The 15,737-nt window shown below is 27.7% G+C and overlaps 2 protein-coding genes across 7 annotated transcripts in view; one reads left to right on the forward strand and one right to left on the reverse strand.

Annotated features, from left to right (window-relative positions):
• LOC141536407 (uncharacterized) overlaps window positions 1–4,353 on the forward strand; it is a 91,664-nt gene extending 87,311 nt beyond the window's left edge. For 4 of the 5 annotated variants that reach the window (XM_074256893.1, XM_074256894.1, XM_074256895.1 and 1 more), the window contains 4 exons: window positions 37–153; window positions 799–1,548; window positions 1,996–2,154; window positions 2,269–4,353. In XM_074256893.1, the coding sequence (XP_074112994.1) occupies window positions 37–153; window positions 799–1,548; window positions 1,996–2,154; window positions 2,269–2,397 (1,155 nt within the window). In that variant the 3' untranslated portion in view covers window positions 2,398–4,353. The remainder of the gene's footprint in view (window positions 1–36; window positions 154–798; window positions 1,549–1,995; window positions 2,155–2,268) is intronic. The other variant, XM_074256896.1, reaches the window with a different exon arrangement.
• A 2,645-nt stretch (window positions 4,354–6,998) lies between these two features.
• Window positions 6,999–15,543, reverse strand: Nprl3 (GATOR complex protein Nprl3). Of its 2 annotated transcripts, XM_074256931.1 has the most exons (10): window positions 15,459–15,543; window positions 15,214–15,370; window positions 14,599–14,826; window positions 14,265–14,536; window positions 14,029–14,124; window positions 13,156–13,374; window positions 12,734–13,067; window positions 12,105–12,281; window positions 10,332–11,474; window positions 6,999–9,549 (listed from the first exon to the last, which is right to left on the reverse strand). In XM_074256931.1, the coding sequence occupies exons 3-9, from the start codon at window positions 14,758–14,760 to the stop codon at window positions 11,097–11,099; spliced, it is 1,638 nt and encodes a 545-aa protein (XP_074113032.1). In that variant the 5' UTR covers window positions 14,761–14,826; window positions 15,214–15,370; window positions 15,459–15,543; the 3' UTR covers window positions 6,999–9,549; window positions 10,332–11,096. The 2 variants fall into 2 exon arrangements, with proteins under 2 accessions (XP_074113032.1, XP_074113031.1); XM_074256930.1 differs by lacking the exons at window positions 15,214–15,370; window positions 15,459–15,543 and having other exon boundaries at window positions 14,599–14,915.
• Window positions 15,544–15,737: the final 194 nt, after the last annotated feature.

Here is a 15,737-nt window from a genome sequence, read left to right on the forward strand (position 1 = left end):
CGGCATTAACAAAAATCTTTGCTTGGTTTTGGTTAGCATGGACCTCCAGGCGCAGCTCCATCACCAGGAGGTCAGTACGGACTCGTTCCACCACACAGAACACAGAGCCCTCCATTACCTCCGCCTGCTCATCATCATACTAATGCTTCTCAGGTACTTACAGAGCTATATAATTTACACGATTGGAATTAAAATTAAATTTAATACTGAAACAAACTGATGGTTGAGAAAGGTGTAGTCAAATTTTTTAAAAATTGATTTTTTTCATTTTTTTTCAAGTATAATATCTCGATAATATTTCCCTATAATTTATATGTAATTTATTTAATAGTTTTTGAGATATTTTAAAGCCGGACTGAATAATTATTTTTAAAAAATTTTTTTAGTAAATGAATTAATTTTTTTTATTAACTTGGATAGTTTTAAAATTTATTTTTAGAAAATTTAATCAAAATTCTTTTTTTTTAATTTATAAATTTTTTTAAATTTTATAAAAAGTAGAATACGTCGTGTGGAATATTAAAAGTATCAAAAGCTGTATTTGATCAAAGGATTTTTTTTTTTTTTTTTTTTTTTTTTTTTAACACTAAGCTACTACTTTTCTATAAAATTCACAAATAAACTGTTTGAAGTTGTCATTGCCTTAATTTTTAAAATAAAAGAAAAAAATTTTGATAAATTAATAATTCAATGTTATTAATATTTTAAAATAAATTCAATAATGTCAAAAAAAAAAATTATAATTTCCTCTGACTGATATTTTTTATTAAATATTAATATTAATATTTTACTTTTTAGGGTGACGTAGTAAATCATTACGGTGGACTATCAAGAGCTGGTGAATTACCACCACCTTACATGCTTCCTATTCAGTACCAGTTCTTGCGAGCTCAACAAGAGGCAGCATTGACAACACCACGTATAGCGTATCACGTACCCGACGCGCGTTCGCCTCATCTGCCACTCGATCCTAAAATGGAAGCCAGCGGTGAAGAAAGCCACAGCCCACCATTAGAGCTGGTACGAGCGACCAGAACTCCTCACGACCGGACAACAGACAGCCCCCAGGTCGCTCAGGTCTATATGATGCACGGTGGTCAGCGTTTGCCAGCACCACCTCAGTACAATACCGGGAGTAATCCTGTTTTTGCTGGTGGACCCACCGGTGCTCGCGGTCCTTATTATGAGCCACCACCCGCGCACATTCGCTCTCAGTATCCAATGGCTGCGAGTGAAGCGCCAGATCGCGCGTTGACGCCAGACCGACACAGAAAGCATCAAGTAGCTACACCACCTCATGCTTCGCAAGTTCCACCTCAAGCGGACTCACTTCTTATGCTCCTCAGGCGGTACCCCGTCATGTGGCAGGGTCTGCTGGCTTTGAAGAACGATCAAGCCGCTGTGCAGATGCATTTTGTTTTTGGTAATCCTAATGTTGCCACGGAGAGTCTTCCATGTAACAGTGACAGGTCAACTCCGCCACTGAGAATCGCACAGCGGATGAGGCTAGAACAGACTCAAGTTGATGGAGTAGCAAGAAAGATGCAGGTTTGTAAATTATTTATTAAATATTAAATTAGCAACCTTTCAGTCACCATGTGGACTGCCGTAACTTGTGAAATATAAATAAATAAAATTTTGTTTTATAAAATTATGAATTTTGTTAAATTGCACTGTACTTTTTTAACTATTGACGTTTTTAAATATATAAGCTCATCTCGATGTTACACTCATCAAGAGCTTTCATTTGAGTACCTACATACATTTTTGATATATTTTTCATATATACATATATATAATATATATAAATATATGAAAAAATGATGTGGGTACTTAAATGAAAGCTCTTGATGAGTGTAACATCGGGATGAGCTTATATCTTTAAAAACATCAATAGTTCTCAAAATACAAGGTCATTTTAATAAACACCAAGTTTTCTTATTACTTTAACAGTGAAAAATTTTTATTTATATTAATTTACTAAATTTTTGTTAGACTGACAATGAACATTGTATGCTGTTGGCATTGCCTTGTGGACGAGATCAAATGGATGTTCTTCAGCAGAGTAAAAATCTTCAAACTGGTTTTATAACTTACTTACAACAGAAACAGGCAGCTGGTATTGTAAATATTGCTGCACCGGGTTCACAGCAGGTTAGTTAAATAAATATTATTTACTATTAAATTAATAAAAAAATAAATTATATATTCACTCGTATTTAAATCGTGATAAATGACAGTAATAAAAATTAATAAATAAAATTTCAGCCCGCATACGTAGTCCACATCTTTCCATCATGCGACTTTGCCAATGAGAGCCTGGCCCGAATAGCACCAGATTTGCTGCATCGAGTAGCTGAGATTGCTCACCTGGTCATCGTAATAGCCACAGTTTGAGACAACGTCATCGGTCAAGCAGCTAACGTGATCAATCTCTTGATATTTACAATATTAGTCCTCCGTCACTGGTCGTCATTATATAAATTTTGTCGACTGCGTACAAAACGCACCGAGTTAATGATTTTTGAGTGTCACGGGAGGCATGAAACCTCCGCGTACTTATGATCATTGTGCGTTTAAGAAAATAATTACCGATAGTAGAAACTAATTACCCGAATTTGACAAATGTTACTATTTAAACGAAAAAAAAAAAAAAAAAAAAACAATAATGAGACAAATTGTTCTCACTTACACCGTTTGACAATCATAAAGAGAACTGGCTTAGCAAGTTATCTAGGATTGTACATCTGATTGTAACTCTTAAGATCATCATCATCAAGAATATGAATAATTATTACAATTACAGAAATGACAATTAATGATAGGATGGTCGGGGTTGTGACGCGGAGGAGGTTAGCACGGTTATTAATATTACATGAAATCCTTGCGTTCCTCTTCACAGTAATTTTATATTTGGGCATCTGTGTCCTGGAATCTTGATTGAAAAAAAAAAAAAAAAAAAAAAACAATTTAATAGTATGCTTGTTATGTTTGTGGGAACGACCGACTTCACTCTTGGTCTCTCCGACAAGCTGACTTGCTTGTTACACCCCCTCCTACCCTATAAGTAAATTATTATATTAATAATAATAATAATAATAATAATAATAACGTTATTTAAAAAATATTTTTACTCCGATATGTGACAAAGACAATTTTGTTAATTTATAATTGTCGAGTATAAGTTCTCCGTATTTGTTCCTTTGAACAAAAATATTACAAACAAAAACAAAAACATTAAAAAATACAATGTATACCTTCCTAATTGCACTATGCGGATTTTAGCAAAACTAAAGTTACAATTACAAGTAAAAAATAGATAAAAAAAAATTGAAACAAAAATAACAAATTAATCAATCTTTAAACAAGTTTAATTTTTAAGGCTTAGATTATAATATTGTATAAATATAAGGAGCCAGCGAAGGCATGACTACTGTGATTTTAATTATTTAACGATTTAAAAAGAAGAAAAAATAATTAAAAAAAAAAAAATAAATAAAACATAGTAAAAAAAGAGACCACTTGAGGTCCGCGATATGTGATGTGTTTTTGTATAATAATAATTATAATAATTATTATCTTATTATACATATTATATATACATATTTATGTAATATATATATAATATATGATATATGATGTATTGTATATATATTACATATTTATATAAAAATATAAATATAAATATGAATGTATTATATTAATTGTAACAATAGTTGCTGCCGCCGCCGAAGCCGCTGCCGCTGCTCCTGTCAAACTAGAAAGTGAAAATGATAAATAAGATATAGTGTTTTAAAGTAAACATACACAAACAAATATGATAGCGTATAAGAAAAAATGTTAATAATGATAATGATTAAAAAAGAAATTCCTATTTAAAATTAATCTAGACATTAAATATGAAAATAATGGTTTTTTTTTTTTTTAACAAGGACTACCTTAATAGGATTTATTTTTATTGTAAAGAAATAAATTCCTCTAGCAGGATGTACCATATTTCAATTATAATTAATACAACTATTATTATTATTATTGATAATTATTATTATTATATATAAATATATATTACAATTATAATTAGCTATGTACATTATGAAGAATTTATAATATTAATTAATAATTATTCTAAATTCTTTAATCTTATTGTCATTATTATTATTAATTTTATTAATTATTATTATCATTTTATTAGTTATTAATTATTATTATTATTCATGAAAAATTTTAATTCATGATTATTGCCTAATGCTATTGCTACTGCAATTAAACACTACGCTCCTACCACTACTATGCTACGATTATAAAACTTCTTATCACTAATTAAAAAAAAAAAAAAAAAAAAAAAAAAAAAAACTATTTCTAATACTACTATCAGCTACTACTCTACTATTCTTATTGCTGCAATCGATTATTACTAATGTTATTGAAGCTCTTAGCTAGTTTACGTATCGATTTGCACGTTGAACAAAATAAATATAGCAAAAAACTATTTTTAAAAAAAATAGAGGGCTAAAAAATTGTCATACGCAAGTATGATCGATCTCAATGACCATTGACGCCGCCCTGCTAAAATAATGATTGAAAAAAAAAAACTAAAAACCTCCATCCCGCGTTAATTAATTGAAGAAAATTAAATAAATTATTAGTGAATAATAAACGAGTATATTTGAACGGTGCAATTTGCACATTATTATTATTTTTTTTTTTTTTTTATTTATAAACAACGCGTCAATAAAGTTTAACAATTATGTCCGTTCGGTTGTGCGCTGAAGAGACGCAGCCCTGAAAACTGTAAACAAAATATTATTAATTATTAATTAAATAGATTAAAAGTTAATTATGTTACATAAATATTACGATATGCTTCTGCGCGTAGGGCTTACACGCCTGTAGAGATAAAAAGAACCTTTTTTTTAAAGATTTAAAAAAATGAGCGATGGGCGGAACTGTATTGTAAATTATTATTATTATTTTTTTTTTTTTTGTTACTTTATTGATCTTTTTATTTAAATGATTAATTTTTATTTAAAAGAAAAACGCATTTATGTATAAATAATTCAGACTTGAGTGCGACTAGATATTTTTTATTGCACACTGATTCTCCCGATTTAAAAATGATTAATAATTATAATGATATTATTAATTAAATTATAGTAATATTAATTATTATGAGTAATTCAAAATTATTAATGATAAAAATTAAAATAATGCTCTTACACTTTTTTATATAATTAAATATTGCTATTCATTAACAAAAAAAAAAAAAAAAAAAAATGATAAAATAAAATTAATGTAAATTCATTTGTTGATTGTAATATCGTGGTATTTAAATTTTCTACACGATAATTGTCTTATAAATATTAATACAAGGATTATCGAAAGAATTATAAAAATATATATAGATAAAAAAAAAAATATATATATATATATATATATATATATATATATATATATATATATATATATATATATATATATATATATATATATATATAAATTTTTTCATGTTTGAATGTACGAATTATCGGGAGTTCCAGTTGGACAATATTGAGATACTTAAAAAATAAAGTTACCCAGTTATTGAATATATAAATGAATAAAAATAAACGCGCTCATGTCTCAGTAGTTGAAAAGAAATAAAAAAAGTCATTATTAACAGAGACTAAATAATGGAAAAAAAATAAAAAAAAATTGTGTAGGAAACAAGTTATTCCTATTTAATGTTTAATGACAATGGTAAGTGTAATTGATAGTCGAATAGTCATAAATATCCTGCCCATCCTTATGTAAAAGAAGTAAATAATATAAAATAAAAAAAATATGAACAAATAATAATAATAATAATAAATACTAATGAGATAAAAATAAGGCAGCGCAGATACTCGTGGAGCGTATGCGTGTACAGTGTAAAAGATGCGTTGTTCATATGTACAGTATATAGAAGTAAAACTATTAAAGGATCAAATAATTAAAAAAATAATAAAACGATACAAAAAAATAATTACATATATTACAGTTAAATAAATATTAAAATAAGGATATCTGGTGATGGGGCTCGCACACTGCTCATCGAAAAATTTTTAAATAATTCATCGGTTATTTAAAAATAATTATTATTTTTAAAGCTTAGATAAAAAAAATATTGTATTTTAAGTTTATTTTTATTTAATATTTTTGCTATTATTATTGATTATAAATATTGATAATGATAATGGCAACTATTATTATGATTATTTTTTGTTTAATAAATACAGTGTGTCGATGCCCTGGACCTTATTTATCTTGTATAATATCTGTGAATATTATGGTTTAATTTCGTCCTATCTTAGGCTACTGATATGCAAAAAAATAAATAAAATAAAATAATATTATAATAAAAAAAAACGTTTATGTTAATCACATAAGAACAATGTACAGATATAACTTTTTTTGTTTTGTGTTTTGCTGTAGTTATTGATAATTATATGGATATTAACGATAATAATAACTATGATTAAAAAATTAACTCTGTTATTCATTTTAATATTTACCAAAAAAAAAAAAAATATAATTTTTTATTTATATTTATTTATTCCTGTTAAAATTATATCATGCATTAAATATTGGCTTTGGTTAAAAGTGCATTCCAATTATAAAACGCGATTATTTTCAACTAAAATTAAAAAATTTATTTTTTCACATTTGCAAATTTTGCGTTTATTCGAAAAATCAATTGTCATGTACATACACATTTTATTTCTTGTAGATAATGCGTTTGAGACGCACTAAATATCGGAATCATTTTAAAAGTAAAGTATATTAATTACTTGTACTATAAAAAAAAAAAAAAAATTATATTAAATAAGATAATATTAAATAATTCTCCTTTTATAAAAAATTTAAATTACTAATTTTATCAGGTATATATTTTAATGACTTTCTATAATTATGAAATTTTAATCAATATTTGGTTGAATTATTGGAAAAAATTTAGAAAAAAAAAAAAAAAAACACATGGCTGTTTTAAATATGAATTCAAAAGTGAGTTTTATTGAATATTTTTACAACATGTACAATTATTATTTATTTATTGACATTTTTTTAGAACCTATTTATTAGACTAGACACAAGGGCGTATAATAAAAATTCTGTTATTTTTTTCCAAGTTCAAAAAAAATTTTTGTATGGAAAAAAATTTTTTTTTGCATTTTTGCACGTTTCATGAAAAAATACGCCGGTTCCCAAAAAAAAAAATTTTTTTTCGGGAATGAACGCATTTTTGTATGAAATGTGTCGAAATGCAAAAAAAAATTTTTTTCTTTAAACTAAAAATTTTGTTTGGACTTAGAAAAAATAATAGAATTTTTATTATACGCCCTTATGGAATCTGTAACGTGATTTAGTAATGTATCAGTGTCTGATCACCAGTTTTTGGACATGAGAGTGCGAATTATTAAAAATTTTTGGTGGCATTTTCGCTTCAGATGTTTTATGTGTATATTCCATCGAAGTTTGCTGTCAAAGTACGTACCAAGAAGTTTAATACGACAAAATCTTTATTGTGACGAAATCTTAATCTCATGTCAACATTCAACAAATTGAGCTAACTTAATTTTTAAAACAGAAAAATCAATTCAATAACCACTAATCAATCAATAATCAATAAAATAACCAGTCAATATTCTAAGATCCCTATTAGTTAAATACCAAAACAGTTCTCTAATAAAAGTATCGGGTAATTCACGGTAAAAAATATCGCTAATAACGTCACTAGATTTTTCCAACAATTTTTTCCTATCAATAGTTTTTACCATCCGACTATATATAATGTCAGTATATAATGGAAAATTTAGGTTCAAATTTTTATAATCACGAATAACATTATCATCAACATATTTAAAGCGCATTGCCATACTGTGTATAGAAGTATGTAATGTATCATAATAAGTCAACGTTGTAGTACCTACATTCATTGTCTTCATCAGTGTAACTTCATTACGACATTTTTCAAACAAATTATAAAACTCTGCTCCACCGATAGCTGGTGGTAAATTAACATCTGAAATCTTAAAATCAGCCGCTTTAAACATAACAATCCTTCCTTGGATCAACTTCTTGAAAACGTAATTAGACTTCAGTTGTTCGTTCGATTCATCAGCAATAATATCATTAATATCAGCTCCACGGATAATAAGATACTTAAATAGATTGTGATCTTCAGCAGCAATTGCTAAATTTAACGGCGCAATCCCTGCCGAGAATTTATTAACATCAACGGCAGCCTCGATTAAGGTTGCAACTAATCCAAAATTTTTATTCTGCACAGCGATTCCGAGAGCTGTTTGGCCAGATTTCGTGACAGCTTCAATATCGGCACTATTTTTAATGAGTAATCTGATTAATTCTTCATTTCCTTTTTGAACAGCAATGTGCAGTGCTTTTTGTCCAAAATATTTTGATTCAGGACTGCTGTCTGCGTTTACTTTAGCCCCATTTTTAATCAGATGTTCAACAATTTCGAAATTATCGTAGCCACTCTTAATAATCGCGAATTGCAAAGGAGTGACGTACCTGGAAAATAAATTGACATCTGCGCCGATACTTATTACTGTTTTTATTAAATTAAGATTGTGTTTTTTTTATGGCTGTACCTAGAGCCGTTTCATTGCGTTCTACACAAGTAGTTGCATTAATATCAGCCTTGTTTTTGATAAGCAAATGAATCATGTAATCGCTTTCAACGTCTACCGCATAATACAATGGAGTTTTACCACAACAGACTAAATTAACGTCACCTCCATTTTTTATTATAAAGTCAGTCATTTTGTGAATTCTCTTCGATATCGCCCATTGTAACGGAGAAAATTCAGCAGAGGGATCATCGACTCTCGCGCCAGCCTTGATTAAACATTCCGCTAATTCATAATCGTTTCTTTTCACAGCTCTGAAGAAAACACTCTCTTCATATGTGTCTTTAACGTTTGGATTTGCATTGTTTTCAAGCAGCAATTTGATTATATCTTTGTTTTCTTGATCGATGGCTTGATGTAACAGTGATCGACCTAGATAATGAATCACATTGATATCGGCTCCTTGCTCGATCAATTGCTTAGCAAGGTGGTAATCGTTCAAATGTATGACCAGCTCCAATAATGAAAATTTACCGCTTATGTATGTGATGATTTTTCCGTGACATGATAAGTCAAGGTTTTCAAATAAGTGGATATTTTCTTTAAATTCATTGAACCGACTTGAAGTAACTTCTAATGCAGAAGACGTAGTATTGGAATTAACACTTTTGACAGTGTAATACATGATAATGCGCTCAATCAGGTCGTAATCTTTGCATTGGATAATATGACTTAGAATACTGCTGTCATTTTCCAAAGCAAATATGTATTTAATATTAATGTTTACACCTTTGGCTATTAATTGATCACGAAAATTGCAGTAACATATTATTTTTCTCTTACTGTTTTTTTTTTTTTTTTTTTTCAGGGTGAACACCAATTGGGGTGTAGGTCCGTTTTGTAGCCCTTATTTTCTTGTTCATAATGAATTCTTTGCCGCCTGAAAAAAAAATTAATTTATTTAAAAATTTTTTGAACTTCCCGCTTAGAAAAATTTTTTTTTGAATTTCCCGCTAAAAAAATCGGGAAGTTATTGGTTTTACCCCGTTTTGCAAAAATCGAGTTTTCATCAGATCCCAAAGTTTTAAGGTCACAGGAAGCTTCACTGACTATTCCCGCGAAGTTGTCACTATGTCTGTCACTGTATTCATGTGTGAGTGTGAAAGTAAGTGAACCGCTTATAACTTTTGAACGGCTTGACCGATCGATTCCAAAAACTAATCAGCTTTTAATATCAAAAAACTACATTGATCGCCGCCGAGCAGGTTAAGATCGGTTGATTCGTTTGTGAGTTGTCGTTGACGAAAAAATCGAAAAAAAATTATTTTTCCGAATTACTCCAAAATTTTCGGTCTGATTAATTTGTGTTTAAAGGTAAATCAAAGGATTCAAAAAAATTTCAAGAAATGTCGAATGTCTGCTAATTTTAGTATCTTTTTGATTTTAAAATCAAAATTATGCTTAATATTAATTTAATAATTACTTTAAACGTAACCAAACATTAATTCTAACCATCAATTTATAACCACGTGTTTACAAGTAATGCGAAAAAAATTAATAAAAATATTATTTTTAAATTAACTTATTACTAAGGCCAGGAAGTTGGCGTTTATTCTTTATTCAATTTTTAGGTTAAACGTATGAATGCTCATTTAAACAACTGCAAAAGTCCTGGCCCTACTTATTACACTAAAATAATTTTTAATTTATTATAAAAATTACCTTTTTAGTTGTACAGTCGTTGTTTAATTTAAAGTTTGACAATAAATTATTCTCCGCTTCAATAAATTATTCAGAAAAAGAACAAACCGGATGACATTAAAGTTAGCTGTCACTTGACAATTTAAAAATTTTTTTTAACAAATAAATTTGCTCCAAAAAATTACTTTTAAAAAATTGCATTTGTAGCTTTTTAAAATTTTTAAATGTCAATTTTTTTTGCCATAATTTATTTGTTACAAAAATTCTCAAAATTATCAATTATCTGCTAAGTTAATTTTCAAACAAACCGGCACGGGTGGAACTTCTGGCCCAAAACCTGGTACTCAAGTACCCGCTAAAGCGTAATTTTTTTAATTAATGTATGGCGTGGATATACATTACATATACAGATATTGAACTTATTCAGCCGTACCAAGTCCTGAGTAAACTGATTAGTTAGCCTAAGTATTGTCAAAGCATTCCCAGCTATACATGTATCGATCTACTATACTATACATATCTTACTAAGTTTACTCAGGACTTAGTTCGGCCGAACAGGACTATTATATATAAAATTTAACAAATTTTTATTTCTATAAATATATTTTCAAGTTTATTTATATATACTTATAAATAATAAATAAATATCTAAACAATATCATTTTGGTTTATTTTTTTTACAGCAAAAATTAAAACTAAATTTATTATTAAATAATACTATTGCGTACTAAAATATATCGATTTATTTTTTTTTATTATAAAAATGATGAAAACAGTGATATTGATTTATGAAAAACCATGTTGAGAATAAAACAACGTTATTGCTGGATCCTCGTGCTTGGAAATTATTAAAATATTACGGAATTTTTCTAAAATTTCTAACAATTGAGATCGACGTATATTCTCTAAATACATTATTTCTTCGAGATGGTGCTGTCCGTCAAAATAATTCAGCCCACAAAGCTTATCGAGCAGCATTATGTCCTCGGAAGAGATTGGAAAATTCTCAGATCGGTATTCGAAGATTTCTTCTTCCTTGGACATTGAGATTGATTTATCGATTCTCATCTCGCTAGATATTCCCTTGGGTGTATTATTATAACTCAAGCTGCTGTCGTTCTCCGTGGCTCTATTTGGACTCGAACAGTCTTGATTTCTCGTCTCCTGATAGTGAAACACACTCAATAATTAACTACTCAATGACAAAAAAATAACTTTATTCTTTAAAATCAATACTGAGATAAATGTTTCAATTACTGGCATTGTCTTTGCTATTGATACTTTGATTAACTTTTAATATTAAGTGAAAGTCACCTTAGATTTAAATTAAAATAAATATTTGTAAGTTCAATTTATCTAAGGTAAAATTTCCAATTATTGGTTTAAATATTGACACTCTAAATTATTTTTAAATATGTTACATAATCATCTGTTATAAGAATCTCATATTGACAGCTCTATGACGCCTTTTTTTTTTACTTTAATCTAAAAAATTTACTGTAAGAGTTTGAACTCTTCTGATTAAATAAATTATTTTTAAATTAATTTTTATATTTTTAATAGCAATTTATCATTTATGGAAATTTTTATTATTAAACTTTAATAATATTGATTACTAAAATGATTAGTAAAATTAATAATTACTTGAGATATTATTACAAACAAAATTCAACGATATTGATATTTGATTGCTTAAAAAAAAATTAAATCATAACTTTGTCTTTAATAGTTTCAATAATTGGGGCTTTTATTTTTACCTTATTATTTTATAAAATTATTATTAAATTTATTTACTGCTGAATCTTGTCCGTGATCGGTCGGCATAAATTGGACATATGTATGCAATTGCAGGAGCAGACGATTTTTTAATAACCAAACAATTATTTTTACTATCTGTTGTTGCTGCTGTGGTTGTCCTAATGGATTCAATTTCTCGCTAATTGACGTCGGTAATGAAAATTCACTTAGAATCTGTAAAATAATATAAATGTTATTACATTACATAATTAAATAAAATTAATTATATTGTGTAATGATCTGAAAATATTAAAAAAAAAAAAAAAATGTCAAAGCGGGACAGAAATTTAAATATTTAATTGCACAGCTTTTACATTTTATACCGTTAATAAAATTTTTTTTACCTACGTTTTTTAAATTTAATCACTTTAATTAAAATCTAGTAAACAGTTACGTTAGAATTTTTAATCAAACAAGTCTTAAAGTAATTAATTTTGCAAAACCGTCACTAAATTTAATTACATAAGTTTGTGAAAATTAACTTGAATATTAAAAATCAAAAGACGTTTATGATGCAGCTGCTGCATAAATAAATAGCAGCTTTATTAAAATTAAAAAAAATTACTGTTTGTAGAAAGCTTATGAATTTTTTCAAAATAAATGAATGTTTTTTGCTTAATATTTACTTGTAAAAGATTCAATCCCGGAAATTGATCAGTGAATGACTCCATAAGTTGATTAGAAATGACAGCGTCGGGCGAAATTACATAAACATTGCTTTCGCACAGCGGATATATAACAGTTGCTTTTGCCCAATAAACCAGGTGTCCGGTTAGTTGAAAAATTTGCGCTAGTGATAAATCTGTATCAGCAGCCAGAGTTTGAAGACTTTTCAGCGGATTATACATATGAATCATGCGTCTCAGTGCAGGAGATGCATCGGTTGGTAATGATTCTAATAAGTCCACCGGCTCAATTAACAGAAGTAGGCCGTGGTACGGTCTTAAACTATTTAAACATCTAGAAAATAAATTAGAACAATAAAAACAGTTCAATTATTTTAACCTCTTTCAGTATTGCCATGTAAACAGCTCAAAGATCTTTTTACCTATCAATCATCTCAGGATTCATTATGAACCCTTTTTTGTGGATTTGATGTACTTTTTGAGGCAGGCAAAAATTAACCAATGTCCATTTATTAATCATCAGGTTGACGATTCCTGTGTTATATAGGCTGTCAAATGCTGATTTTAAATCTTTCGCAAGCAAACTTTTTTTTAGTATCAATTCATACGGCGATTCTTCTCCTTCACTTTCTTCTTCAGACCTGAAATATTATTAAATAAATATTTTTTAAATAAAAAATTTCAAAGTATCTATCTAAATTTTATAATTCAAAACTTTTTAAACTTTTAAGATAAAATTTCAACAGTCAAAATTAGATAAGTTTAACATTGGAAAGTTAAACTTTCAAAATTTAGATTAATAAAAGTTTCGATTTACCAGAGCTAGAATTTCCAAAGTTTTCAAATTTCCAAGTTCATCTCAAAGTTATATTTTATAAAGTTTTTTTTCTAACTCAGTTGCCGACTTTGATCCTAACTCAATTTTTCAGCTGATTGAAACTAGTTTTTTTTTTTTTCTTCTAATATATAAAATAATTACAGAGTATACTTTTATGCTCATTTTTTCTTTTTTAAAAAAACTAAAATTTTTTTTAGTCAATTAATTAAAAAAAAAAAAAAAATTACAATTAAAAAATTATCATGTAAACAATTATTAGCGTATTTTTTATCCACCTGTTATGAAACTAAATACGAAAAAAAAATTCAATAAAAGCTCAATTTAATTTTTTTACAACCGAAATAGAAACGAAACATTTATTCTGTGAAATTACTAACAATAATCGTAGCATTTTAAAATAAAAAATCTCGCATCTAAATAAGTATTAATAAGAATTATGATAAGAAAAAAAAATTACCTCGTCGCTATTTCATCAAGAGTAGATACCATCATTTTTATTTCCTCCGTTATAAATCCACATCTTTTTTCTTCGTGCCTGAGTGTTATGCCTAATCTGCATAAAAAAAAATACAACCAGGAATAACAATAATTACTGTGTTATAAATAAGTACCTAGAGTGTATGAATAATCTGAGAATAATTTAAAATGATTGTTTTGTTATTGATTAACAATTCAAATGATTTAAAGACTGACCTTTTGCTCAAGTCGTGGTAACACTTGACAACAGATTGATTAGCTTGTGCTTGTAACGCAAATACAACATTAAATAACATGGAAGAATTAACTTCTTTTCCCCTCGACGATGGTATCAAAGTTGGATGACCAACAAAACGTACGTTATTTAATTTTAACTCGAATTTCATTTCACAAAGCTCCGGTTTAACAGCAAACAGCGTCGACAATACTTCATCAGATAATCCAGATAAATTTCCATTAGTGATATTTGATGTTGGACACGGCAGTGACTAAAATCATTAATTCATTTATTATTATAATTTATATACTTATTAATAATGATAATACTAACCTGTAATGAATCTTCAGCTATTATCAATGAATAAGGATTCTTTCTTTTTGTACACTGATTAGAATCCTTTTTATTATTATCCATATGCGGATATCTAAATAACATTCTATCACCTTTGCTATCTCTTTTTACAAGAATAATACTCAATGGATTTATTTCCATTTTTAAATTATTTATTTAACCAAAAAATAACGTTAAAAGTCACTTTGTTAATTTTTTAAAACACAACTACATTTTAAAATAATTTATTTCAACGAATAAAATTTAAAAATTAACAATTAATATTTAATTCAGCAACTCCATTATTAAATAAAATTCTAAATTTAATAAAAATAAAAAAAATACACTATTTTACAAACTAGAGGTTAAATTTAAAAAAACAGAATAAATTATCTAAAAATTGCAATGACTAAAAATATAATAAATAAAATAAATTTAAATCAGAAAAAAATTCGACATTAACCTCAAAAACAATTAAAACAATCCATTAAAAAATAAGCTGACAAGAATGACAATTAAAATAAAAAAATAAAACAAAAACTATAAAAAAAAATAAAGACAGCTAAATTCTGATGGAAGACATCAATTGTCGAGAATTTACAGCAAGATGAATACCAAAATAATTTATCGTCCAGGTTAGGCTAGACTGAAGAATTAGCACTCTTTCTCTTCCCACTTTCTCCATCACATATTTTTATCCTTTTTTAGTTTCAAGTTTTAAAATTGATAAAAATAACGAATTTATAAAATCCACCTTAAAATCATGAAGAATCTGCAATACAAAAAAACAATATAATATAAATATCCAAATATTACATATCTATATTAAATACATGCATGCATATAAATAAAATACACACTGAACATTGAGATTGAGAGTATATATACTCACTCACATGAACGTGTTTACACTCGTGACAGGCATTCAGCATCAAGCAAAAGTGAGACAGTGCAAAAAAAAATTTAAAAAAGCGGGAAAGAGAGAGAGGTTCAAAATGCGCGCGCAGGTGGCGCGATGTCGGTGCGTCAGAATATCAGTGACTCCTGTCTCGCCCGGGAGAGAGAAACGTCGTTATTGGTAGTTGTTATATCCTCTGCTCTGGTCTTGGTTGTAATTGCTACAACGATGGTAATCGTGA

This window comes from Cotesia typhae, unplaced genomic scaffold, assembly GCF_013202065.1.
Source record: "Cotesia typhae breed Kobodo isofemale line unplaced genomic scaffold, CoteBio_Ctyphae scaffold_152, whole genome shotgun sequence".
NCBI classification, from domain to species: domain Eukaryota; kingdom Metazoa; phylum Arthropoda; class Insecta; order Hymenoptera; family Braconidae; genus Cotesia; species Cotesia typhae.